General features: G+C 47.7%; 2 protein-coding genes across 14 annotated transcripts in view; both read right to left on the reverse strand.

Annotated features, from left to right (window-relative positions):
- ZCWPW1 (zinc finger CW-type and PWWP domain containing 1) overlaps positions 1-27,384 on the reverse strand; it is a 1,771,049-nt gene that overhangs the window by 1,031,239 nt on the left and 712,426 nt on the right. The window lies entirely within an intron of this gene.
- Positions 24,149-26,133, reverse strand: LOC144797708 (uncharacterized). Its single transcript, XM_078668444.1, has 2 exons — positions 25,533-26,133; positions 24,149-25,258 (listed from the first exon to the last, which is right to left on the reverse strand). Exons 1-2 carry the CDS (start codon positions 25,951-25,953, stop codon positions 24,276-24,278), a joined length of 1,404 nt encoding a protein of 467 aa, XP_078524570.1. The 5' UTR covers positions 25,954-26,133; the 3' UTR covers positions 24,149-24,275.

The raw sequence follows: 27,384 nt of genomic DNA on the forward strand, positions 1-27,384 counted from the left end.
TGGCCTTTGTAGCCTTGTATATGTTAGGCTGCATTATTTGTCTCAATTCTCTCTTAAGTGTCTATGCAGGACTGCAAAGAAGACAGCTTAAGAGATTATTTTTGATTGCTCCGGGGTCCACGCACATGGGCGGGACTATTCACTAGATTATGACTATACACAGAGATCCCCTACTACAGAAATCCTCCTGTCGCGAAATAGGATGGGAATGATTTTGGACACACCACATGTGAAATCTCTTCTATTTGGAAGTATAAGAGCGTCTGGTTGAGGGCCTCCTGGACTCCCGAAGAATGTCCATGCATTCCAGTGAAAGGTCCAAGTTTCCAAGTTTCCATACTGCAGGACTTCAGAAGCCATGCTGTTAAGCTCAGTGAGGGAAGGTTGCGGTGCAATACCCTCCTATCTAGCTTGTACAGGAGATCTGGTCTGCATGGCAGCCTCCTGTGTGGTCGTTCGGAGAGGTGGAAGAGATCCGGGTACCACCACTGACGAGGCCATTCCGAAACTATTAGGATCATTCTGGTCCTGGCTCGGTATAGTCTGTTGATGACTGCTGGTATCAGGGGAATAGGAAGAAATGCATACAGAAAAGTACTGGACCAGTCGATCAAAAGGGCATTCACCTTTGTTCCTGGCTAGTAGAACCTGGATATGAAGTCTGGGCATTTTTTATTTCTTTCTTCTACAAACTGGTCGAATCAGCGGATGCCCCATTCTGGAAAAAAGTCTTGCACGACGTACTGTAGAATCCAGTTGTGTGTGTCGGCGAGTTTCAGCTGAGAGAGTCTGCTTTTTTGTTGTGTACTCGCCAACTTCCTAACTATCAGCCAATCCCATATGGCTTGCGCTTACAGCGATAGGGGGCGAAATTGAGTGCCCCTTGTTTGTTTACATAATGCATCATTGAGAGAACTTGGCCTGGCATACAGTGGTGGCTGGTGACATTTGAAAGTGGTAGGGAGTAAACGCTGTGAACGTGTTGTGTCGCGAGCGAGCATGATTGGGGAACCGGAAGGCATCTTGCACCAAGGAAATTTAGAAAGAAAACAAAAGGACCAAATGGTACAAGTCAAAGCAAATTTCAGAAAGGGAGAATATTTATAAAAGTAATTAGGGACATGTAGTTTTGAAATAATTAAACACATTTAAAATTGGTCCATATCTTACTGCATTCCTGCGTTCACCCCTCCCATTCATTTAGCCTAACTGCATTATTTTAAAACAATAGGGTTGATAATAATTGCCAGATGCACGTCACCGTACATTTAGCAACAATAGGCTTCTCTTGAAAAGGCAAGTTAAAAAAAATATGTAGCTGACAAATGTAATTGGAGCTCTCTGCAAACAAACCAATGAATTGCCAACATTTTAAACGGGCCTACCTTGGAGTAGAATAAACCCCCAATGGGCCCTTCACATCTCAGCAGCTCTGCTGAAATCAAACGCTTGTTTTCCTTGCATGAAAGCACAGACAACTACAAAGGAACGCTTCCAGGTCAGAGATTTAATTTCCATTCACATGATGATACCGTCAATCTTTCTAATTTATCACTGTTGCTGGCACAGTGCATTTGGCGCTTTATCATTGTCTGCAGTGCTGCTGCTCTCACATGTACAGGGAGCAGCGTGACACGGGGCAAGAGGAGGGCTGGGTTGGAGCTGTGGACGACTCACCTGCCCTATCTTGGTAAAGTGAGGGTTGTGTTAGAGCGAGGCTGGAGCTATGTACAACGCATCCGCCCACACCTTGCAGGAGTCAGTCTGTGCTGTGCTGGAGGAGGGAGAGAGAATAAAGAGAGTAGGGAGAGAGCATAGAGAGAGGAAGGGCGAGAGCAGGGATAAGAAGAGGAAGGGAGAGAGGATTGCCAGGACACCAGGGGAAGCGTCTGTAGCTTTAAAAATCAATTGTGATCGCAATACAAGGCAAGAGTAACACCTCAACATAACACTTTTAATGTAAAACCAGTACTTACTTACTCTTCAACATAGAGTGACTGGTAGAGACAGGAATGCAGCCTTAACATGGCCCACGCAGAGACTCAGCTCACACCCCCCCTGGGCAGCAGTACAGCCCAAAGTAATATAACCTGTCCTTGTGACTCAATAGTCACCAGTAATTCTCTGAACCTTGCCTGTGTTGTATTACAATTTCAACTGCATTCAGTACCACACTTTTGTTGAAGTAGACTCTGCCCAATTATGTAATAAGGTCAGGTGGCACAGACCCGGGGAAGGCAATTTCTTAAAGAGGCCTTCTACTCATATCCTAGGAGTGCTTCTTGGGTCCACATTTCGCCCAAATATCAGTGTAAAAGTCCAGCGTTGAGTATACAATATTTGCAATCCCCACTTAGAGATTGCAATGTCGCACTCTAAAACTGTTTATACACTGCCTCATTCCAGTCGCGGCTCGCGGGGGGGGGGGGGGGGGATGGGCCAGCAGCGCCTGGATTGGCTTAGGGCACGGTTAGTCATCGCCCACAGCCTGCCCATTAGGAGGCCGAAGGGCTCCTAATGGGCATGTGCCAACAAGTGAAAAACACAAGTGCGCATGACTGGGCACGGGCTAAAAATTCGCCCTCCGTCCCCAATCATGCGCACTTGTGGTGCTGCCTGCTGCCCCTGGTGACAATTATTGTCAGTCAGCATGACACCAGACCGTCCACCCCCTTCAGACTCTGAAGGGGTGGGCGGTGGGACGTCATGCTGACTGACATGATTGTCAGTTCTCCCTCTGCATCTTTGAACTTAAGTAAACTGATTCAGTTTACTTAAGTTCAAAGATGCTGAGGGGAGCTGCGGCACGCCCCAATGGATGCACCGCGCCTGCTGGCATATGCTGTCCACTAGTTATAGTGGGCACCTTGTACCAGTCCAAACAACCCCTTAGAGGTGATAGGTAAAAGACAACCTTTATTGAAAGCTATCCTAGTGGTAGCTATGGAGAGCAGCCTTCAGGCTAAGTCTTGAAGGAATGTAAAGCAGCTTGTTTTGCCAGCCAATCTGGGTGCATACAGGCCCTAAATCATGCCGGCCTTATGATTACCACAAAGAAGACTTTATTCATGTAATCTGCACATGTAAAAAAACTTTATAATGAACGAGCTACCCTGCTCAGACAAAGTTTTAATGTGAGAGGCATTAGGTCCTGTAGAGCTGCAATAATTGCCTGTCTAGATCCATCAGACCCACAAATGAATGGCAAATTGATCAAATTCCTTAAGTTTTCGAAAGCTTTGTTAACAGGGACAGATCCCTGGCAGAGAAAAATGGACAAGTACTTGGCAATTGAATTTTAACAATGAAATTTAGTGTCTAACAGAGACAAAATGGACAAATTGTTAATTCTCTGTTAATTTTGTTTGGAATATATATGTCTTTTATATTGTTATGGTTTTAATTGACTAAACAATAAACACTTACTTACAGTCTATAATCTCGTGAATGACCAAATGAAACGAGAACCACACCAGGTATAAATATAAAATGCATGTATTTATTCTAAACACACCCTACTTGTCTCTTTTTGAGGCTAGTGGACAAAACACATAAGTTACACTTAATAGTACACAGTAAATTAGCACAATATACGATGAGCCCTAGGTGCGTACCAAACCATATATCAATAAAGTGGTAAAGGAAGCATGACTTTACTAGACACAAGGTCTAGAGCCTGTAGAAGTGCTGGGACCACAAGGAACCACCCACGGTATTGACACAGGGGACCCACGGGGGACGCATGCAGTGTGAGAACACAGCAGCGAATCGCTGTTAACTTCAATGGGGAAAGTCGCAGTTGGAAATTTAATTTAAAGATTAGGGACTCTTGGAAGAGGAATTTGAGCAAACCCCTTTAGACTTAAGAGTTTCTAGGGCCAACACCCCCGGGAGCACCGGAGTACTCGTGTTAACTCACCCAGGGTAACCGGGTACATAGGGGTCTTTTGGTGTCGGGAATCTGCTGCAAAGTGCTGCTGCAGTCGAAGAGGAAAGTGTCCGGGTGGATCCAAGCCTGGATCGAAGTTGGGAAGAACCTGAAAGCAGAGGGGATAGAGTCTGGGTCACTAGCCAGTGACCAGGGGGCACAGTAGACGAATGCCCACCGATGTCAGGTGTTTCAGGTGAAAGAGGTGAAGCTTGACTCTTCAGCCACGAGGACCAGGAGGCGTTGACGAAGACCAGGAGCTGGATTCGAGCTGTCCCACAAAGTATGTCGAGTACTGCGGTGTCGGTGCCCAGATTGGACCCTACAAGCCTTGGCAACAGCAACCCACGCTTAAAAGAGAAAGATGCTTCAGTGTGGACAGGCAAGGTCCGAGGGACTCACCACGCGGTGGGTAGTCAGGGCACGTCTGGAGGAACAAGGGAAGCCCAAGGAAAATCAGAGTTACCTTCACAGGGACCTACCAGTGGAAGGACCGGGGATCGCTAAGGGGCCTCGAGCGGAAACACACAGAGCTGACTCATGGAACACTCGTAGAGTGTAGGCCAGCAATCTCCGGTGCAAAAGGTGCTCGGGCTTGGGCTACAAGTAACCCAAAGCACAGCCTCAAAGAACGTGGAGAAGCTGATGTACTTGCAAATGTGCACAGTGTCCAGGAGTTCCGGTTCCACGGCACTCACGAGGTTTACGGGTCTCAGCTTTGCTGGGGACTCCGGTCGGCCTCTGAGAAGTCTGGAAATCCACCTCCTGGGCTGCAGGTACTTCGAATTCCGTCGGGAGCTTCGGACCGGCAAATGCTTTGTTGGTGCCTGCCAAGCAGGAGAGTAACTCCTTTACTCCAAAGGAGATTCTTCGATTCTTCAATCATCTAGTCTTGTAGATCGTCGAAGTTCCGGTATTTCTGTAGCAGAGTTTCGTCCAGGTGTAATCTGAAGTCCTGTAGTCAGGGGTTCCTTTCTTATAACAAAGGAAGGGGTTGGACTAACTCTGGGGACGCACCTCTGGGAGGGTTTGGAAAGAGGGGTGGCTACACCTATTTCCTTTGTCCAGTTTCTTGCCAGAGCAGGGTCTGGTAGCCCCTGCAACCAGTTTGAACTGGGCTATACACAGGGACACCAAAGGTACCCCCAGTGCAGACTTCAAAGAACTCTTGGGAGTGCACCCACCAAGCCCCAATCCACTAAGGCATGTCTGGGATGTGGTAACACCTTCCTGTGACAGGAAACCTATTGTCCAGGCCTCCCCTGCCGGAGTTTCAGTCAGCAGCATGAGGCCAGACTCGTGTCTGTGGCTGCAGCATCCATTTTGTGATGTGCTGCTAGGTTTCTATGTGCAATGATTTAAGGTAGATATAGGTAGCCTACATCTTAGCAAGGGTTGCATGCACCACCTTGCCCAGGCTGCAGTAGCAGTCCTGTGGTGTCATTTTGGAAGGCTTCACTGGGGTGGTATAATACATGCTTCAGCCCCTGGTAGGCCTCTGGGGTACATATGCCCTTAGTACCTAGTGTACCATATACTAGGAACTCAAAAGGGTACCCCAGTACCCAAACTGGAGTGTACCTATAGTACATGGAATCAATTTAGAGATGAAGCAGCTAGGCAGGGGTCCTGGATAGCAGGGCCCCAGCCAGACTGAAGTCGAAAAACAGTGAAACGTCATCAAAAAGTGGGGGTAACCATAGGAAGCAGATCCTACTCTCCTACACAACCCACCCCCCCAAACGCAGAGACATTAAACTAACCCTGACCAGTTGAATCTCCATGTTCTAAGTGGAAATATCTGGAGAGACCATCTTCATTGGCATGATTACTCCCAGGTCTATGTTCCACTGTATAGTCCATCCCCTGTAGGGAAATGGACACATCAAAAGTTTAGGGTTTTCATCCTTCATGGTCGTGTTGTCCGTCTGGACCGGGAGCTTGTTGGTTTGGATGGAAGAATAAAATGACTTGAGGGCTAGATAGACAGCCTGTAGCTCTAGTATGTTGATATTATATAGGTGTTCCTTGGCTGACCACAGGCCCTGTGTCTGTAGGGTGCCCTTGTAGGCTAGCCAGCCCAGTAGAAATTCATATGTAATGAGCGTTTTCGATGGAGTGTCGTGATGAAATGGGACACAGATGAGTAGGTTTTTCCGTTGAATCCACAACTGTAGCAAACTCTTTGTCGCTTGTGACTGGGTGAGCCTGTTGTCCCAGTGGTCTGTGTATTGGTTCCATTGATCCTCCAGATTCTGTTGGAGCAGCCTCATGTGCAGTCTGGCACTGGAGACCAGGAATATGCATGAGGCCATTGACCCCAGTAACGAAGCCATCGGCCTGGCTGAAGGGTGCGGCATGTGTAAAAGGTTCGAACACTAACAAGCAATTAAGGATAGTCTCTCCTCCGAAGGACAAACTTTGGTAATTTTTGCATCCGGAGTCGCCCCAAGTAGTGAATCCTTTGGGTGGGAATCTGGATGGATTTTTCGACTTTGACTTGGAAACCTAAAGATTCGAAGGTCTCGAGTAAAACATTGTAATGTTTTCTTGCTTGATCTGAAGAGGAGCTTTTCACCAACCAGTCAAGGTATGGGTAGGTAAATATGCTTTTCCTTCGTAAGGCTGCTGCTACAATTTCCAGGCAATTGGAAAATGCGTGAGGAGCTGATTTCAGGCTGAATGGCAGAATCTTGTACTGGTAATGTTTTTTTTTTTTAAACAAAGTTTTATTAAGTTTTTGTAGTACAATAAGTCATCAGTACATCACTATATCACAGGTACATTGCAAATGACCAGTATGCAAAGAATGAGTGTAAAGGGAATTATTAAACTCCTTATGTGTGACCGTAGGAGAGATACACCTTATGTAACAGCCACTTTACCATTTGCCCGACATTCCCACACTTCATCAGGTGCTCTGTACTGTTGCTGTATCATTTCACATTATTTATTGTTTCTACATAAACTATATCATTTACACATCACTTTAGCGAATAAACCAAAACCCTTTGTAAACAATCCCTCCCCCCTCCCGCTAGTCCCATAAACCTTTAGAATGTCGAATTGTTCAATCTGGTCCTGTTGTGGCTTATTGTGTGCTAATTACGGCAGTACTAAAATCTATGTCCAAATCTGTACAGTTTTCCATCATAACATCCCAGTCTATCGCTAGTGGAGTTTTCCGTAGACCTCTTGCCTCCTCCCTTCTTATTACCGCACTCTCTGTTCTGCCCCAGCGGGTTAATTCACTATGCCATATATATTCAGTGGGTGGTGTCTTTGATTTCCACCTCATAGTGATGGCCCATGCTGCTAAGATAAGTGCCAGATTTGCAAATCCATATTGTGCTTTGTATTTGGCCGCATATTTCTGCAAGCCTAGAATACATTCCTCTATAGTGTTATGTCTCTCTCGGTGTGTTATCTCATACGTGAGACGCCTAACAGAGTCCCAGAACCCTTGTATGCGTGGACACAACCATAGCATGTGTATGAGGACAGCACCTTCTAGTTGGCACTTGGGGCAGTGATGCTGTATCTGTGGGAACATTTTGTCTAATTTGCGAGTGGTAAGATAAGCTCTGTGTAGGATCATGGTTTGTATAAATTTAAATTTCGCATTTCTCGATATTTTTTGGGATGTTCTACGATTTTCGCCCATTCCTTATCTTCTAGAGCCCGCCCTATGTCCCCTGCCCAGGTATTACGCAATGAGGTTAGATCTACCTTTGTGTGTGAACGAATCCCCACATACAACCACTTGATAAGATGTCTACCTCTACCCATATAATAGAGGGTTTTGACTAGGTCGTGTGTAGGGGGCTCCTGCCTCTGAGGGGCCCATTGGGCTTTAACGTATTGTGTCAATACCGCGTGTAGTAAATATAAGTGGGACGGTGCTCCCGTCTCCCTAAAAAAATTACCATGAGCCAAGAGCATCCCACCATTGAACAAGTCTGCCACCCTGCTGATCCCTTCGTCTAACCAGGGTGTTATCCTAAGCTTTGTTATTTGTCCACCTAACAGTGGTATTCCCAATAATGGAATATTACCGGCATAAGTAGGAGGCGTGCTTGTATATTGTAATGCCGCTTTCCAGCATTGTAATACTGTGCGTAGCAAAGGAGGGGGATGTTGTGGGGTTTTGCTTCGGGCAGTAACAGGGCATGTAAAGTTCCCCTATCAATATCCTGGTCCGTGAATCCTATCTCTTGTAAATCACGACCCGCAGTCCAGAAGGTTAACCATTGTAATTGACAAGCGTAATAGTACGCCCTAAGGTCAGGTACACCCAACCCCCCTCAATTTTTGCTGAGCTGTAATTTTTTTAGACTTATTCACCTTCTGCCAGATCCCCATATGAGATCAATTAACATTGTATTCATTAATTTAAATGTGGTGTGTGGTATCACAATAGGCAGGTTTGTAAAATAATAAAGCAGTTGTGGGAGGACCACCATTTTTGTTATGGCCGCTCTACCCGCGACTGATAACGGTAAAGTAGTCCAGAAGGCAATACTAGAGCGTAGGGCTCGTAGTGCTCTGTGAAGATTACCTTCCAACATGTCTGCATGTGTCTGATAAACTTGGATACCCAGGAATTTGAACGTGTGTTGTGCAACCCTGAACGTTGTAGCGCAGAATATAATTTCCATAGGGTTCACACGCTCTTTTAAGAAGAATATATGCAATTTCACTGGGTTTATGGTAAGGCCTGAAAGTTGCTCAAAGTGGTCTAACACGTCAGCGAGAGGGTCCAGATTAGATCGAAGATCGTGAAGAAACAGAATAATATCATCAGCATATGCAGAGAATACATGTGTAGTGTTCCCTATCTTTATGCCCATGTCACTGAGTTCTGTGCGCACTTTTAGCGCCAGGGGTTCAAGGGCCAATATAAGTGGTGACAAGGGCCGCCCTGCCTCGTCCCTTTGTGTATCGATCTGCCGTGATGTGTGTACCTGTATGTGCTCGGGCCGTAGGTGCATCATACAATAGACGTTGCCATGTTATATAATTCTCCGGAAGGCTAAATTTCTCTAGTGCTCGGAACATGTAGTCCCAAATAATAGTGTTGAGCGCTTGACGCATATCTAATGAGATACACCCCGCGTATTCATAGTGGCTTGGACCCTCTGTCATGAGGTGGTGTAATTTCCTGGTGTTCAATGACGTACTGCGAGCAGGCAGAAAGCCAGTATGATCTATGTGGATAAGTTTGTGCAGAATTGGCAAGAGTCTGTTAGCTAGTACCTTACTAAGTATTTTATATTCTGTTGCTAGTAATGATACCTGACGGTAGCCGGCCATATCAGTGGGGTATCTTCCTGGTTTCAGGAGTGATACCACCAATGCCTGCTCCGTAGTGAGGGGTAAGAAGCCCTTATCCAGTGCTGCGTCGTTATAAAATCTCCAATTGGGGCACAAGGGAATCTGCATATATACTATAAAATTCAGCTGGCATGCCATCTAAACCAGGAGTTTTGTTTCGTGGGAGTCCTTTTATGGCAATCCTGATTGCGGATTTAGTAATTGTTCCTATTAATTCCTTCTGGGCTTCTGCCGTGAGCCGCGGGTATGAAAAATTTGATAAAAATGCGTCCATTTGTGTGTCTTCTCTGCCTGTGGGTGCACTATAGATTGTGGCGTAGTATTGGCGGAAGGCCACATTAATATCTCATTGAGTAATGACTTTATCCTCTTCTAGGATAGTGACCTCATTAATTATGATAGTGGGGGGATCGTCCCGTAGTAGTTTGTCTAATAACGTCCCAGACTTATCTGTCTCGGCGTGACACAACTGTGTGTATTTTTGGTGATCTATAACACAAAGGGTTTCTAATATTTCACATGTCTGATTCTGGCTTCTTGCAATGGGGCTCGTTTGTCATCATCACTTGCAGCTTCCTGCTCTAGCCTATCCATTTTTTTACGATATCTATGAGTGACTTAAGGACTTCCTGCAGAGCACCTACTGTCGCACTAATTGCCTTCCCGCGAATGACCACCTTGAAGGCATCCCATTCCACCAATCTGTCTGATGCTGTGTTACAATTCTCTGCGAAATAGTGTTGGATAGTGTCGAACACGGTAGCTCGGAACACTAAGTCCTCCAACAACTGTGGCCATAGTCTCCAGGTGGGTATCCTGCCCCCGTTAATCACTATTTCCAGTGGGTTGTGGTCCGAAAAGGTCTTTGCTAAGTATGTAGCAAGTACCACTGCATTGCAATCCTGTTTGAGCAATATATTCTGTCCATTCTCATGTGAAGCATGTGGACCGGAGAATAGAAGTAATATTCTCTGTTTGTCGGATGTCGCATCCTCCACATGTCGCACACCTCCCAACCCGCTACCCACCCACATAATGCCTTTTCAGTATTGCAATCACCACCTATAATCCATGGATGCATCTCCCATCCCGTCAATGCAAGATTCAGCGTGCCCAGGAATTTCTCTTGCTCATAATTTGGTGCATAAATAGTACCCAGAACTAAAGGTTGACCATCTAGGGTTCCTCGTACGAAAAAATATCGCCCTTGCTTCTCCACTCGTTGCTCTAATGACGTAAAAGGCACCCCGTGTCTAACCCAGATTGTGGCTCCCCTCGCAAAACCTGAACAAGTGGTGGAGAAAATCTGACCTCTCCATTTCCTGCGGAGCTTCACTACTTCCTTTTCCACCATGTGGAATTCCTGCAGATATACTATCTGTGCTTTGCGTCTCAGCAGCTGTGTGTGTATCCTGTGCCGCTTCTGCACAGAGCCCAAACGTTATGTTGTTATGTTATGTTATGTCATGTTACTGCCATTTGTATAGCGTAACAGCTGCCCCAGCAAAGGGGCATCCCGGCGCTGTCAACAGATCCAAAAGCATAGAGAGAAGGCAGAAACTACACAGTGGGAAAAAGATGTCTTTTTATGTCCTTCAGATAGTTAGTATGGCTCTGAATGTGACTGGGCAGTGAATTCCAAAGAATGGATGCCCTACTGCGGAAGGAACGACCTCCTGCCCGCAATCTTCGAAACCTTGGGACCCTCACCAAGTGCTGGCCCAGTGAGCGAAGCTGGCGTGTGGGGACGTAGGGGATGACTAGGTTAGCCAGAATGCCCGAAGTGTTGAACTTCAGGGCTTTAAAAGTGATGCAAAGCGCCTTAAATTAAATTCTCCTAGCCACTGGTAGCCAGTGTAACCGATGGATGGTGGCTGACACTGAGCAAGACCTGCGCAACCCAATCAACGATCTGGCTGCTGCGTTCTGTACCTGTTGGAGCCGAGCATTCTCGACCTTATTAGCCCCTAGATACAGAGAGCAGGCATAATCCAATATGGACATTATGGCTGCCTGAATAATAGTCTGGCACGTAGGGGGATCAAAGAACCCCAATGGGGTCTAAGTCCCCGTAGGAGCCCAAAGCAGGTCCCTGCTACCTTTTTTGTTTGGACTTCATAGCGGAGCGATGAGTCCAGCCACACCCCCAAGTTTTTGAGGGGTAGCTTAGGAGAGGGGGCGCTACCCAGGCTTTTTGGCCACCAATGTTCACTCCATAGACCATGGTCCTTTCCCATCAACAACACCTCTGATTTACTGGCATTCAGCTGGAGGCAGTTGGCGGTCATCCATTCAGCGACCACCGCCAAATCGCCCTGAAATTTCAGGGCGTACCTCTTGGTGTTGTTAGAGAGTGCCACCACCAGCTGAGTGTCGTCGGCATAGGAGACCATGGTCATTCCCCTGTTTCTAGCCACCGCAGCCAGCGGTTGGACATAGAGATTGAATAAGAGGGGACTGAGGGAGGAACCTTGTGGCACGCCTTGTTTAATAGGGTGGATGCCTGAGACAAATGGGGAAATACTAACCATAAAAGACCTCTCGCTGAGGAATGAAGTGAACCACTTCAAGGCTGAGCCGACAATCCCCGCCTCTGCCAGACGTTGAAGCAAAATGGCGTGGGACACTGTCAAACGCAGCGCTGAGATCCAGAACGATGAGCGCCGACGTTTGCCCAGCGTCCAGAGCAGACCAGAGGTGTTCTGTCACAGCCAGGAGAGCTGACTCAGTGGTGTGACCAGGTCGAAAACAATTACAGCAGGTCATTTTTGGCCAGAAAATCTGAAAGAAGTGAATTAATGTGCGCCTCCATAATCTTAGCTACCCACGGGAGTAGTGAAATGGGGCGATAATTTTCGGGCTTGCCCGGATCCAACCAGGGCTTTTTAGCATGTTTCCACACCTTGGGCGCGGTGGCGGTGGAAAGCGACATATCGATTATCTGCTTCAAGGAGGGCAAGATCGTGGGTAGCACCCTTCTAAATTGCTCTAGTTTCAGAGGATCCGCAGGTGAGCCAGATTTTATTTTCCTGCAGAGAGCTTGAAGTTGGTCTGTGGAGATGGGTGCCAGCGACTCAAAGGTATTAACAAGTCAATCACACCCTGCCACTAGTGGGATGGTAGCTGTGGCAGGAAAGGACCTAAATATGTCATCTACCTTCATAATAAAGAAAGAGGCAAGGTCCTCACATTGCTTGTTGGACTGTATTTTCTCCCCTACATTGATCTGCTGTTGTTTAAGGCTGGAAAGTATCGAAAATATGCTCTTTGCCGGGTTATCGCTGTTGCAGATTAGGTCGGCATAGAACGAAGCACTTACCGATTGGATGGCCTTGTGGTAGCCTTTAACTGCCGCTCGATAGATGTCTTTCGCATTGGTGTTAAAATCCCTTCTCCAAATACGTTCCAGCCTTTTACGCTCTCTGCGCAGGTCAGCCAACTCGTTATCTATACTACTATTATAAAGGAAGAACTTTGCACCTTTGAGGCGGGTAAACTCGGGAACCACAGCGCCAATCCACACACCTGATACATCATTGTAATCGTCAGGGTGTGCAGATGGACATAGGCTATATAAAGTATAAAAATATTCGCTATTTAAAAAACTTAACATTAAAAAAAAAGTAGTCCCTTCGATGTAGCACCAGCTGCGACCTGCGTGCTGACGTCAGGTGCGCGGGGAGGAGCGGCGTCCAGGAACGTGAGTGACCTGCAGTTGGGGTACCAGAAGCGGCAGGCCCGGCTCGCTGGTTAACCACTCGTACGTGCCCCTGCCAGCATGTCCAAATTTCCGCCAGCTGCTGCCTAAAAGCCACCTCATGCTTTCATTAACCCGTTGCGCTCCATCCCGGAGTGCCGCCTCCCCTTCCTCACCCATTGCTCTCAGCCCTGATCCCAGCTGGGATGCTCGCAGCTAATGATCCCTGATATGACTTCCCTCTTAAACAACAGTGAAACAAAGAGAGAGACCGGGAGAGAGGGAGGGAGGGGAGACGAGCAAGATCGACAGGGCTACTCTCAGCGTCCGACTCAATCTCTCTGGATTTGCTACATTAGCAGGCAAGCTGGCGTCAGGTATCAGAGCGGCCGAGCTTTGATTTGAGAAATCTCTGCATTTGGATTATTAAAGAAGAATTTGTGCGCGAATGTGATGACACACGGTCCGGAGCCCGGGTCTAAATTTAGAAGTTACATAAAGTAAAAGCTAAAAAAAAGGTCTCCCGTGCCTCGCTCTCTGCCCACATCTGCCTTTTAAGGCACACGTTTCCCGCCCCCTCCAAAGGTGGCAGAAAGATAATCCCTCTGTGGCTCTGCTGGGATGTACAGGGAGGGTCAAGGACATGCCAGCTGGATACCACTGTGAATTATTTAGGAGCATTCGCATTTAGATGCTAATGATAAATCTGCCGAATGCTTTTTACCCGTAAAAGGGATGCGTCACTGGAAGCATGCAATTGTTTTCTCTCACACAAACAGACAACATTCATCTCCAGGCACCCACAGTAGTGTGCGCACATTTATCAGAAGCTTGCTACAGTGCAGGTAGTTGCAATCTGCAAAGCAGTGTGGAGATTCAAGGCGGCCCCGCTCTCTGGGAATCTTGGTCACTGAGCAGTCCCCTTCTTACACCCGTTTGCCTTTCATGAATTATAGGAAGGCCCACTGGAGTTATGTGACTGTGGAGCTGCAGGGCTTTTCGCATAATTGTATATTTGCCGCATTTGCCACATAATCCATCCATCATCTGCCTCATAATCTGCAGAGTTTAACAAAAAAAGTTTCTAGCTCAGTTTAAAAGTTAGATAAAACACAGCGACATGTTGCCGCGCGGTGGAAAGACCTTCGCAAACATTGACTGGTCACCTTTCTATAACTTATTGCTATATTTGGGTGTTAAACTGGTAGTAATGAGGTACAACTAATGCACAGACAGTGCTATCAAGTTTAAAAATGTCAAAATCTATCTATACTACTATTATAAAGGAAAAACTTTGCACCTTTGAGGCGGGTAAACTCGGGAACCACGGCACCAATCCACACACCCGATACATCATTGTAATTGTCAGGGTGTGCAGATGGACATAGGCTATATAAAGTATAAAAATATGCGTTATTTAAAAAATTAACATTAAAAAAAAGTAGTCCCTTCGAAGTAGTGCCGGCCGCGACCTGCGTGCTGACGTCAGGAGCGCGGGGAGGAGCAGCGTCCAGGAACGCGAGGAGGAGCGGCGGACATGGCGCGGGGGAGGAGCGGTGACGAACGGCGGAATGGCGGTGAGGACCGGCGGACAGCCGGGAGGAGCGGTAAGCGGCGAGGAGCGGCGGAGCGGTGAAATGAGGAGCGCGGGGGAGGAGCGGCGGCTGAGGTAAGGCTCCGGGCAGGCGGGGGTCGGGGCAGGCGGGGTTCGGGGCAGGCGGGGGACGGGGCGGGTGGGGGCCCGGGCTGCTTGACAATGTCGGGGCGGGCGGGGGGCAGGGCTGCTGCACAATGTGCGGTGAAATGAGGAGCGCGGGGGAGGAGCGGCGGCTGAGGTAAGGCTTCGGGCAGGCGGGGGGCGGGCGGGGGCCCCGGCTGCTTGACAATATCGGGGCGGGCGGGGGGCCGGGCTGCTGCACAATGTCGGGGCAGGCGGGGGTCGGGGAAGCCTGATTGCTCCCGGACAAGGTCGGGACGGGCTGCTAGTTATATATATATAGGATTAGATCGAGTTTTACGTTTCAGGGACAGTTTTAAGAGGGATGAGACCATTTAGTGGCTAGCTGATCCAATCTATTAAGTCCCTATAAGCCTCATCAGGATCATTAGAGAGGCTTGGACATGTAGTAGACAATCGGGCCTGGAAAGCGTCCCAGTCAAGCTTATGCCAAGGGTGTTTAAGTGAGGACGTCTGGTCCAGGCTCCGAGAGGCTGTTATCTCCTAAAGGGACATGGGGACCAAAAAATGATCAGACCATCCCATGGGCATAGGGGTCAGGGCAGTGAGTATGTTGGTAAAAACTGGATCCAACAGATGACCAGCTACATGGGTAGGGCCAGACACCAGTTGTATTAGTTGGCAAGCTGCCATATCTGCAATAAAATTAGCCACATCAGGGTCGTCACTTTTCTCTAAGTGGATATTCAGGTCCCCGGTGATTGTAAAGTTGGCAGTATTAACAGCAAGCATGCTGACCGCCTCAACAAGTGCAGCCCTAAACACAGCAGAAGGCCCAGGGGGCCTATAGATCAACAGCCCTGACATTGTGTAGTTGGGACTATATGTAACCTTAAAAAGGGCACATTCACATCCAGGTATAGTTTGCCTAGTAAAGGTACAGGGGTAGACCGATTTATAGATCACTGCAATACCCCCTCCCCTGGTCGCCCTATTGAGGGTGAGAATGCTATATCCTAATAGGAGCGCTAGACTAGGTTCAGTCATGTCGTCGGAGAGCCATGTCTTGGTAAGAAAGAGGGCATTCGGAGTCCTTCAGAAAATCATAAATGTCTGGCTAACGATCTACTATTGAGGTTAAAAATCTTTATGGCCTCCTTGGACAGTAGATGGTCACCACATGCAGTTAGCGTGGAAATATTACTGAATCCACACCTCGAGCAACAAAAAGGCCCCTCCATCATAACCTCACAAGACTCTCTACAAAAACTCACCCCCTTCCTATAGGCTAACAACAACAATACCCGGAACATTCCATGTTATTATAGTATATGTAATAGGTGCATGCATTGCAATGTGAACCCTGAACGCACGGCGGCCGGTATAGCATTTGTAGTGCAGAGCCTATCTGATGTAGCACCTTTTGCAGGACTGTTTCCCTCCCTTAAACTTCCCAATACTCGGTCCGGTCAAGGAACTATACCGGGCCATACAACTGAACATAACATGTAAACAACCGTGTTACATTTGTTAAGTGCTTTTGAAATTCTGGGGGCATTGCCAGCACCATCCACTCAGTACAGTCTAATATTCCTATTTACAGTGGAGCTCCAACAGCTCCCTGGGCTATGAAATTGTGCCATTGTGCCAAAGTAGAATTGCAGGTGGCATTACTGTTTCGTGTTTAACAACATAGAATAACCAGTCAATCAAACAAACTATCCGCCGTCTGCGGGGTCACGGTGGGGAACAAGGCCACACTCCCCTCCGAGTCTGATCTGTGCGTGTCCACTTCTTCGGAGGTCATGTCGCCAGTTCGTGTGGCATCCCGGAAAGTTGAGGCTGTGAGGAGCGCCTGCTCCTTGCTCTTTTGCATTTGTAGTTGCGTTGGATTGGACTTCGTGGTTTTCCTGCGTGTGCGCAGTGTGGTTCGTGGGCCGGGTGCTCCATCATTTCTGAGGCTGTTGGCTATACTTTGGGAGGCCGCAGTTGTGAGTTTTTCTGGTTCCATCACCTCCAGCCATTCCTCTACATCCTCTGGGCTTTCAAAGAAGTGCATTTTCTCTTCATATATAATTTTTAACTTGGCCAGGAATAATAGAGCGTATTTCAAATTCAGACCTCGCAATTTCTTTTTAACTGCCATGAAGGAAGAACTTTGCCTTTGTACCATGAGAGTGTAGTCCGGGTATAGCTATATTCTGCTATTCTCAAAGCTAATCTGGGACAGTTCTCTCGATTTTTGCAGTAGAATGTCCTGATCTCGGCGGTTGGGCAAGATGGCCGCGGCTGGACGGTGCTGAGTGGTCGCACTCACCTCCTCTCCCACACCGGGGTGTAACACCGGGATGTAACAACAAACAAACCCTGATGTCATTTACAAACTGGGTCCAGGCGAGCTTGCTTACTGGACTGAGGAGCCTTAACACTGACGGTGATATTCTCAGCAATTTTGTTAAAAGATCAAGGAAGTGGTTCGCGTCCTTGGAGCAAAGGGGCACCTGGAGCCTGGCACAAGTGGCGGTAAAAACATTTCTGAAAGAAGCGGGCTGGATAAGGCCCCAGCAAAAGGCGGCCAAAATGAGACCCCCAAAGCCGGAGAGAGGACATGGCAAGGAGAAAGGACAGGCGGTTCAAGTCCTCAAAAAGTCTGCTGATACAGCGGGGCTGAACGAGAAGGCGCTTAACATGAGTGGCCCACCGCGCTCTTCAGGCGCAGTGCGGAAAAACATTGCCCCCCCTCCGAGAAAGAAGCCGGAGCCGCGGGGAAGAGTAAACACTCAAGGCGGACAGGGCGGACGGGGAAATGCAGCGTCTGTGAGTGATACAGACGTGGCAAAGGCATCAGAAAAAGACAAAGACAGAGACAAATGTAAAAATAAAGAGCCACCCCTGCGGCAGTCTACCTTAGTGGGAGTCTTCTCTCCTAAGATCTCCGGTCTGAGCGAGGGGAACGCGAGCAGCGGCAGTAGCGGTATGGCTGAAATCGGCAGTAACAGTGTCTCTGAAGCCAGCAGGAGCACCCGCGAGGACGCTGAGGGCGCAGGAAGCGTCGAACGCAGGGTTGCTAAGCAACCCCCCAGCCCGGCCCTGGACGGCAAAATCATCGATGTCAGCACTGCAGCAAGCACTGAGTCGCTACCAGAGCAGGCAAGCGCCCTTACCAGAAGGAGCTCGGCGCCAGGTTCAGTGGAAAATACAGTAACTCCAGAAGGTGAGATGAGGAGAGGCTCAATAGGCAAATCAGATATGTTGGGAGCCATAATGCTGATGGAAACTGAGCTGGGCTTGGGGAAGAGAACTGACAAAACGTGGGGGAGTGATGCAAGCCTGGTGGAAAAAAACATTATAACCAGCAATAAAAAAAACTGTGAAGAGAGCCTAAACATGATCGGGGAAGGACCCTCAACAGAGGGAGAGTTTTTTCACCCAATGAGGATACTGAAACAGATCAAACTACCAAGGGTAGTTAAGATGAGCGTGCAAGCTCGGGATTAAGTACCTTTGGCAAAGACACAACTAGAAAAAAACTGAAAAGACTATCAATGTTAAGCAGGCGCCACATTGAGACACCATCTGGGGCTGGTAATCGATTAACATGGGATTATTCGGCTACCTCTTTAACCTATTCTGAAGAGAATAATACGAGGGAAATACCTCCTGAGGCTACAGCGCAATCAGCTCCATTTGATATTCTGCTCAGCACTTTAAAGCAAATTCAAACAGAAGCAAGGGCAGAGAGCCGGAGAGCGAGGCAGGCTTCAAAAAAAATACAGAACACAATGAGGAAGATGAATAAACTATACGACGAGATTGCAGATAGAGTTCCGGAGGTAGAGGAACGTACAGGCAAGCTGGAGGATGATGTTGGGAGTTGGCAGATCTTTCAAACCACTCAGGAAAAACTCTCCGAGGACTTCCAGTGGAAACTGGAAGATTTTGAAAATCGTCAGAGACGAAATAACGTTCGACTCTTGGGTGTGGCGGAAGGGCTCGAGGGGCAAGATACAAGACGCTATGTGGTTAGCTTACTAAAAGGTGCATTTCCCGAGTCCGACTGGCAATGGGAAAAAGAGATACAGAGAGCACACAGGTTCCCCTTCACATTGAAGAAAGGTCAAGGGGGGGGGGTGGTCAGGGGAACCTACCTCGGGCGATCCTTGTAAATATAGGAAACTACCTCCTAAGGGAAGAAATTATTGAGAAAGCTAGACCCGACAACCGGCGTACAACAGAGGGCGTCACCTTCTTTGCCAGGCCCGATTTTTGCCACGCCACAGTGGAGAGAAGGTGGAGGTTAAGGCAAATGATAGCGCCTTTACAAGCACAGGGTTCAGAAGCATACCTCCTCTTCCCAGCAAAACTTAAGGTGGTAACGAAGGGAAGAACAAGATTCTTCTTGTCGGAGATTAAGGCTCAACAGTTTCTAGATGAGTTAAAACCCCAAAAGGGGGGGTAATAGAATAATCTAATATTGTTTAGATGACATCCAACTAAGGGTTTATCACGGGTTGGCAGATCCCGGGTGGGAGGAGGGTGCGATTAGCACTATCCAAAGCGGTCACACATAGGTCTTATTGACCTATTTGCCGAAAACCGGGGGGGGAGGGTCTAGTTGGGGTGGGAGGGGTAAGGGGGGTTAAAAGGGGGCTGAAAAGGGGAAAAAACTGGTTAATTTCACTGAAATGTTTAAGCACACTGTATTTTTTACTTTTATGTTGTTATTTGTGAGTACACTTGGTTTATGGTATATAAAATTTGCAATGGATACTAGATATGCAGGAATGACAGATTATATCTTTCTGAATACTTTACTAAGTGATTGGGGGAGATGCCTTGGAAATATGAAAATTTGTAATGAGCTGTAGAATCGCGAGTATTAATGTGTGTGGGTTAAATGATGCCAATAAGAGAAATAGAGTGGCGGCGTTGTTGGGGGGGGTTACATCTGGACGTAGTATGCCTACAAGAGACCCATGTAGAGGTGGCACAAGCCTACCTTTTAGGACAACTATGATTTAATGTTTTAGCTAATTCAAAACAAGCTACAAGGAATAGAGGGGTCGCGATCCTAGGGAAGATCAGGGATGTGGTAGTAAATAAAAAAACAGGAGGATGAGTGGGGGCGTTGGGTCATGCTGGATTTGACTTTTAGGGGAGAGAAACTCACACTGGTAACTATATATGGCTCAACGCAAGATGACCCTGAGATATTTCAATACTTAGATTCGGAGCTGGCAAGCTGGCCTGAACCAATTGTGCTATGTGGAGATCTGAATATACATGATTTTAGGAATCCTATACTACAGTCAGGGACTCCTTACTCAGGGAGAAAAAAAATAACTTATAGGGCATTATGTGACCTGGTTACCAATAATTCACTGTTTGATCCCTGGATAGAGCTATACCCAGCTATAGATGGTAGCACATTCTATTCTGCCCCTCACAAAGTGATGGTTAGGTTGGACTACTTTCTAATTTCTGGGTCCCTCATTAACGTAACTGCAATAGAAAAATACCCCCGCTTAATCTCAGATCATAGCTCTCTGGTTTTAACAATCAAAATAGGCCAAGACAGGAGGGAAAAAAGGGAGTGGACATTTGAAAGGGCACTTTTGCAGGAGGAGGGGTACAAAGAACGCATGGGATCCTGGATTAGAAGCTACTGGAATATCAACAGGGGTACCGCTAGCTCGGGGATGGTTTGGGACGCTTTTAAGGCTGGGGTAAGAGGAGAGACCCTGAGATACGTGTTAGCTACAAGAGCAAAGGAAAAAAATAGGATGATGGAATTGAATACGAAACTTCTTGATGCAGAGAGGGAACTGGGAGAAGCGATACATCAACAGCTGTCTCTGGAGCCATTATTATTGGAAATGGTGTCACTTAAGGCAGAAGCCTCTGAGTATATGTCAACTAAGACGGTGGGGGAATATCTGGCTAAAAAAGAGGGGATATATGAATTTAGCGAAAAAGTCGGGCATCTATTGGCTACACGTACTAGGCAGCGAGCGGCTGTGGCTGACATTTTAGAGATGATAGATCAATATGGAAACCGAGTAGTAGGGGCGGATGGGATTCGAAAAAATTTCAGCCAGTTTTATGCATCATTATATAAAGAAGATAAGGAGGGGAATTCTCAAGAAGTAGAGAGATATTTGAGAGGGGTGGCTCCAGTGGGTATTTCTTTAGAAAGTAAGGAGTTAGAGCAGCCGCTTAAGAAAGAGGAGTTCATAGAGGCACTAAATATTCTTCCCTCTGGAAAAGCTGCAGGTCCTGACCAGCTACCTGTGGAATTTTATAAAGTTTTCTTCGACTTGCTAGGTAAGGATATGTTTGACGTTATGAGTAAGGCACAACATGGGGAAGCAATTCCTAACTCCTGGGGGGGGGGCAGATGTAGTGGTGATCCTCAAAAAAGGGAAACCTGCAAACCAACCAGGATAATGAACGCGGATGTGAAAATTTATTCTAAAATTCTGGCTAGAAGGTTGGCAGGAGTTATTGAAAAATTAGTTGTTAACTCCCAACACGGGTTCATACCAGGCAAGGGGACCACACAACATACAAGGCAGGTTTTAACATTCTTTGACGCAGCTAGTAACCCAGGAGACTCTATGGCAGCAATTTTCTTAGATGCAGAGAAGGCCTTTGATAGAGTCTCCTGGGAGTATTTGTGGGAGGTATTGAGGTGGAATGGCATCGGCAATAAATACATCAAAGCAATGCAGACACTGTATAAAAACCCTACGGCTAGAATTAGGGTGTGTAGGGGGCACTCAGAAGGAATCAAGATTGAAAGAGGAACGAGGCAGGGCTGCCCGTCGTCACCTCTCCTATTTGCGCTGTATTTGGATCCTTTTCTGCGTCGGCTTGAATCGAATGATGGTATTGTTAGGATGAGTCTGAATGGGTGCGAAGTGAAAACACTGGCATACGCGGATGACGTGGCTATTTTAACCCCATATCCAGAGGAGGCGATGGTGGAAGTAGAAAGGGAGGCCGAATCTTTTGGAAAAGTCTCTGGGTATAGCTTAAACAAAACCAAGACTCAAATAGTGAGTAATCGATATGGGCAAAATGAACAAAATAGAGCAGATCCAAGAGTGGTAAAATCAGCAGTTTATCTGGGGGTGGAGATATCTGCGGATCTGGAAGTAGTAGTGCAGAATAATGTGGCTCCTCTACTGGTGAAGGTAAAATCAGATTTAGAACGGCTTAATAATTTACACTTGTCCTTGGTGGGATGTACAAATGTGATAAAAATGTTGATACTCCCAAGATTTTTGTATTTTTTTAGGGCAATTCCGTTATTCTTTGAAACAAAATGGTTTTTAGCACTGGAGAGAATTCTCAATAAATTTATTTGGACCCATGGCAAAACGCGTAGGGCTTATCGGTACATGACACTCCCCAGAGAAAGAGGTGGTTGGGGCGCGCCCGATTTTAAATTGTATTACTGGGCTGCGGCCATTCAATATATGCAAGGCTTAATAGGGGGGGGGAGAAGATCCAAGGGTAAGAGAGTGTTCCTCTAGAATTTATAAGGCCGTACTAGGTGAAGAGGTGGAAAATTGTTTCTTGGCTTGTGTGGAATATGGGCGTTTTAAAAGGACTAGATATAAGACGGTGGAGGCAGGAGTTAAGGTATGGACGGCATGCATGAAAAAAGTGGGGCTAGGAAGGTTCAATCGATATACAAGATTGTTCAAAAATAGGTCATTTCCAGACGAGGTGTTTGGAGATAGAACAATGGAAAGGTGGATGCAAAAGGGGGTAATAAGCATTGGAGATCTTTGGGGGGTCCAGGGCATAGTCACTTTTTTGGAGTTGTGCACTAGGGGCCCGATGTAGGTCGGTCGGTAACGGCCGAAAATCGGTATTTTCGGCCGTTACCGATCGGAATACAGACAACGGGATGTAGGAGGCCGAAATCCTGCGAAATCGGCGATTTTACCGATTCGGAAAATCACCGAGTCGGTCGGATTCCGAATCGGAAAAATGTAGGAATCGGAAAAAATCTCCGATTAGGTAATCTACCGAATCGGAGATTTATTCCGATTACTACTTTTTCCCGATTCGGAATCCGACCGACTCGGTGATTTTCCGAATCGGTAAAATCGCCGAATTGGTATATATTCCGAATCGGTGAAAATCCGATTCCATGCGAAAACCCTAAGATTGAGATGTAGGTAAGCACAGAAATACCGATTTTGCTCTAAAATCGGTATTTCTGACTCGGAAATTACCATGGATTTGAATCAGGTGGTAACCAGGTGCAACCTATAAAAAAAGACCCAAAATGCAGTTCTACTTGCAACATGGCAGCTTTCTATGTCATAGCTAGACGGCTACGGCTACAGCAGGAAGGTGAGAGGGAATGGCTGAGACAGGAGCAGGTGTACAGGCAGAGGGTGACCCTGTGCATGCTGACAGATCCAGAGATCCTACAGAGGTACAGGCTGGAGGCAGACACCATCAGAGACCTCATCAGGGACCTCCAACCCCTGTTGCAGCACCCCACCCCAAGGGCACATGCAATCCCTGTGCAGGTGCAGGTGCTATGCTGCCTACATCTTCTGGCGTCTGGCAGCTATCAAAGTGTAGTTGCTGTGGCAGGAGGGGTGACCCAGAGCAGCCTGTCAAGGTTCTTCCACAAGTTCCTTGATGCCATGATCCAGAGGATGGCCCACTACATCTCCTTCCCTTCCACCCATGCAGAACTGGCACAGACAAAAGCTGAATTCTATCAGATGGCAAGATTCCCCCACATCATTGGCTGCATAGATGGCACACACATACCGATTTGCCCCCCTGCTGACACCGAATACGTATACCGCAATCGGAAGTCACGGCACACCATAAATGTGCAAGTGATATGCAATGCCAAGTGTGTGATCACTGACCTGGTTGCAAAGTTTCCGGGGAGTACCCATGACTCCTATATCTTCCAGAGTAGCGGGATTTATGCACGGCTGATGGCAGGGGAATTTGGCGAAGGATACCTCCTAGGTAAGACACAGTGTCAGACCCCCATTACCAAAATTGCAGTGTGTAATACATGTATGCATGTGAGTAATGTTACCCCTTCTCCTTCCAGGCGACAGTGCATATGCCCTACGCTCGTTCATTCTCACACCTTACCTCAACCCCTCAACACCCAGCCAAAGGAGGTACAACCGTGCACACAAAAGCACGAGGAACGTAGTGGAAAGGACCTTTGGCATCTGGAAGAGCAGGTTCAGATGTCTGCACAAGAGCGGAGGTGCAAGACAATACACCCCCATCACCTGCTGCAAGATTATTGCTGTGTGTGCAATGTTGCACAACCTTGCAGTCAGGAAAGGCACTGAGGTAGAGTTATCCGACTACGAGGACCCTGATGATGACAATGCTGTCCCACTACCACTACCTGCTGGAGTCTCTGCACCATCTGACGGCAGATACAGGCGTCAGGAGATCACAGACAACTATTTCTGAGTGAGTACAGATGCACAAACAGGTCAATGTATGTGTTCAGAAATTAAATTTAATAATGTTGCATCAACGTTACTGCACTGATGTGCAACAAAAGAAAAGTTAAACAACAAGGGGTAGGAATGTCCAATGTCCGGGTTGCCTCACCCGCAGTGGCAGTCCTATTTTTTGCTGCGCTTAGCAGGCCCACTGGGATGAACCTCACCCCCTTCAGAATGCCCTGCAGCCTCAGCTGAGCGTCTGGTGCTCCGGCGCGGCTCTGACGCAGTGCTGGCCGGGCTGCTGCGGCTGCTGCTGTCCCCAGCCTCGCCCAGGACGGGATTCACTGCGGTGTTGGAGATGAGTAGTGTCTCCATGGCTGTTGTTATACGGCCCATGCCCCTAGTGACCTCGGACATGGACTGTGTGAGGCTGGCCTCCATGTTTGCCCCACGTTGGCATGACTGGGCAGTCGCAGCCGCAAGGCGGGTGAGTGACCTGTTCGTGACTCTTGCATCCCTGCGACGACTCAGCTCATGGTCATCCAACCTGGTGCAGAGCTGGGTGATGGCAGTGGTCATTCGGCCAATTGATGTTGCTATGTCCTTGTTGCTGTCAACGAAGGTCTTGAAGCCCTGTGTCATCTCACCCATCTGCAGGTTGTGCAGGCGCAACTGGCGATGGCAGGCCAGGATGGATTTCGCCTGCATCCTCTGAATTGTGACCATGCTGGTCTCCAGCCCTGCGAAGACGCTGCCTCCCGGTGCTGGTATTGGGCTGCTGGTAGCACGTGGCCTACGTGGAATCCTGCTGCCCTGCTGTGTGTGCTCTGGTGTCGCTGGTGTCACGGGGTCTTGTGCAGGAGCCTGACCCGCTGCCCCCTCCATGATGACTAATGGAGCCACTATTCTCCTCCGGGCCGGGGAAGTGGCAGGTGCAGGGTGGCTCTGTGGTGGTGTGTTGTCCGGGGAGAATACCAATGAGGGCGACTGAGACTGAGACAGTCGGGGGGAGTGTGGAGTTGTGAGGGAATGTCCTGTGTCCTCCTCATTTGCCAGGGCACAGCTGTTGTCCTCCTCCTCCTGTGCTGCTGCACTGGTGCTTGCCACTGCCGCACTGGCTGTTGGTGCTGGAGCTGATGCTGCTCCCCCGCCTGATGGTGCCCCTAGGTACAAAGAAGCATTTGTCAAGTGGGTGCTAATGTGTTCCAGTCACAACTATTAAAGCATTGCACATCTCATTACAAACACGTTGATGCTGTATTACAGTTATTTATCTCATGCTTCTGCTGTGGCATTATTGGTAACTTTTGCTGAGTACATTTAGCACGATGCATTGCTCATGTCTGTTGCTAGCTGTACTGGCCTGGGGTTTGGCTGTGCATTGGGTCTGTAGGGGAGGTGTCTGGTATGGTGTGTCAAGTTGCGCATGCTTCTTACCTGTAGCTGTAGCTCGGGATGAGCTATCCAGGTCCCCAATGCCCACGACACTGGCCCTCTCGATGGTCGTCGCCACTAGTTCCTCCAGCTGAGTGAGGGGTGGCGCACGGTTTGTTCCTCCTCCAGTGAGTCCAGCCTGCTTGTGCAGGTCGGCCAGTTTGCGCTTGGTCACGCCACGGATGTCATAAAACCTCTTCTTGAGGTCGTCTAGGCTCCTGTGGGTGACACCAACTGCATTGACTTTCTCCCCGATGTCGAGCCACAGCCTCCTCTTGGTGCTCTCCGGGACAGTCAGGGACTGCCTGCCATATAGCTGGGTGTGCACCCTCACCACCTCCTCCACCAAAGTTTGTAGCTCCATGGTGCTGAATTTAGGATTGCGCTTCCGCCCTGCCTTCTGGCTCTCTGTGCTGGTGTCCATGTCTCTCAGGGATCCTGCTCACAATGCTGCTCTCTCTGTGTCTGCTCAACTCATGCAGCTTTCCAGAATGTTCTGATGAGTTGCACCTGCCTGGGTTGCCACACCCTGTGGGGGAGGGTGCTTACAGCTCATTGGCTGATGTCTTCAGTGTCACTCAACCAGCTCGGCAAAACGGCATTCTCCGAATCGGTATTCTCCGAATCGGTATTTTCCGAATGTGTTCGGTAAATACCGATTCGGAATGTATAATGCCTTCCTATTGGCCTTTCGGCACATGGGGCGTATTTATTATTCCGAATCGGCGTTTACCGATTCGGTTGGTTCCGCATTTTTTTTTTTCCGATTCGGACTTGTCCGACCCGGCCTATACCGATTCGGTAGTTGGCGAATCGGTACGTATCGACTCTCGATACCGAATGCTACCGATTCGGTATTTTTCCGATGATTATTTCCTACATATCATTTTCCGATTTTGAAATACCGATTCGGTACGGATCGGTATTTTAAAATCGGTAAATGCGTTTTACCTACATCGGGCCCTTAGTTTGGTTTGAACAATAAGGATTTTTTCAAGTATCTACAAATTAGGAGTTTTTTAGGAAATAAGCAAGGTGGGTTGGTTGGTTACAATAAAGTAGAGATAATGGAAAAAATAAGACTAGGGGGGGATTGCTCAATAAGAAGCCTATACGCCAGTTTTGTGTGTGGTATGCAGGATGACTTGGATAAACATAGTGAAAATGGGCAGAAAAATTGGAAGGGGAACTAGGGTGGTTCCAGGACTCTTTGGACTTAGGGCGTACAGTGCTGTGTTCTGCGTCTCTACAGTCGCAGCATTATAAAACTATATATTCCCTATATTACACACCAGCAAGGATAGCGAAATGGGGAGGGACGGAGGGTATAACATGTCCGCGTTGTAACTCAGGAGAGGCGGACATAATACACATGTTCGCGCTATGTCCACAGCTACATACATTGTTACGAAACTTGGAACACTTCCTAGAGATTTCACTGAAGATCAAGTTGGAACTTAAGCCAGTGCACATACTCCTAGGAATAGTACCAGAAGAAGGGGAGCACCAAGAGTTTGTTTTCTTGGCTATGGCAGTATATAGACTGTGCATTGCTAGGGCCTGGCTAGACCCTAACCCCCCGACATTACAAGTATGGTTGGCTAATTTACTGTCCTCATATAATATGGAAAAGCCAATTTATGCAAGGAAAGGTAGGAGGGGAAGGGAAAGAGGGCTGCGGATTTGGAAGCCAATAGCAGATTGACGTTGTGGGATAGGATAGGATACAGTTGGAGAAGATTGTATATTATGATGTACTGTGCTTTAACGGATGATTATGATGGAAATTATGTTGATAAGTAGAGTGCCTTAAGAAATTAAGTGTATTCTTTGACAAGGTGTGTTGTAACGTGAT

Source organism: Lissotriton helveticus, chromosome 12, assembly GCF_964261635.1.
Source record: "Lissotriton helveticus chromosome 12, aLisHel1.1, whole genome shotgun sequence".
Taxonomy (NCBI): Eukaryota; Metazoa; Chordata; class Amphibia; order Caudata; family Salamandridae; genus Lissotriton; species Lissotriton helveticus.

Coding starts and splice junctions, on each gene's coding strand:
- LOC144797708 (XM_078668444.1), bottom strand. CDS start 25,953: ATGGACACCAGCACAGAGAGCCAGAAGGCAGGGCGGAAGCGCAATCCT. Junction 25,259..25,532: donor ATCCCGAGCTACAGCTACAG/GTAAGAAGCATG, acceptor CTTTGTACCTAG/GGGCACCATCAGGCGGGGGA.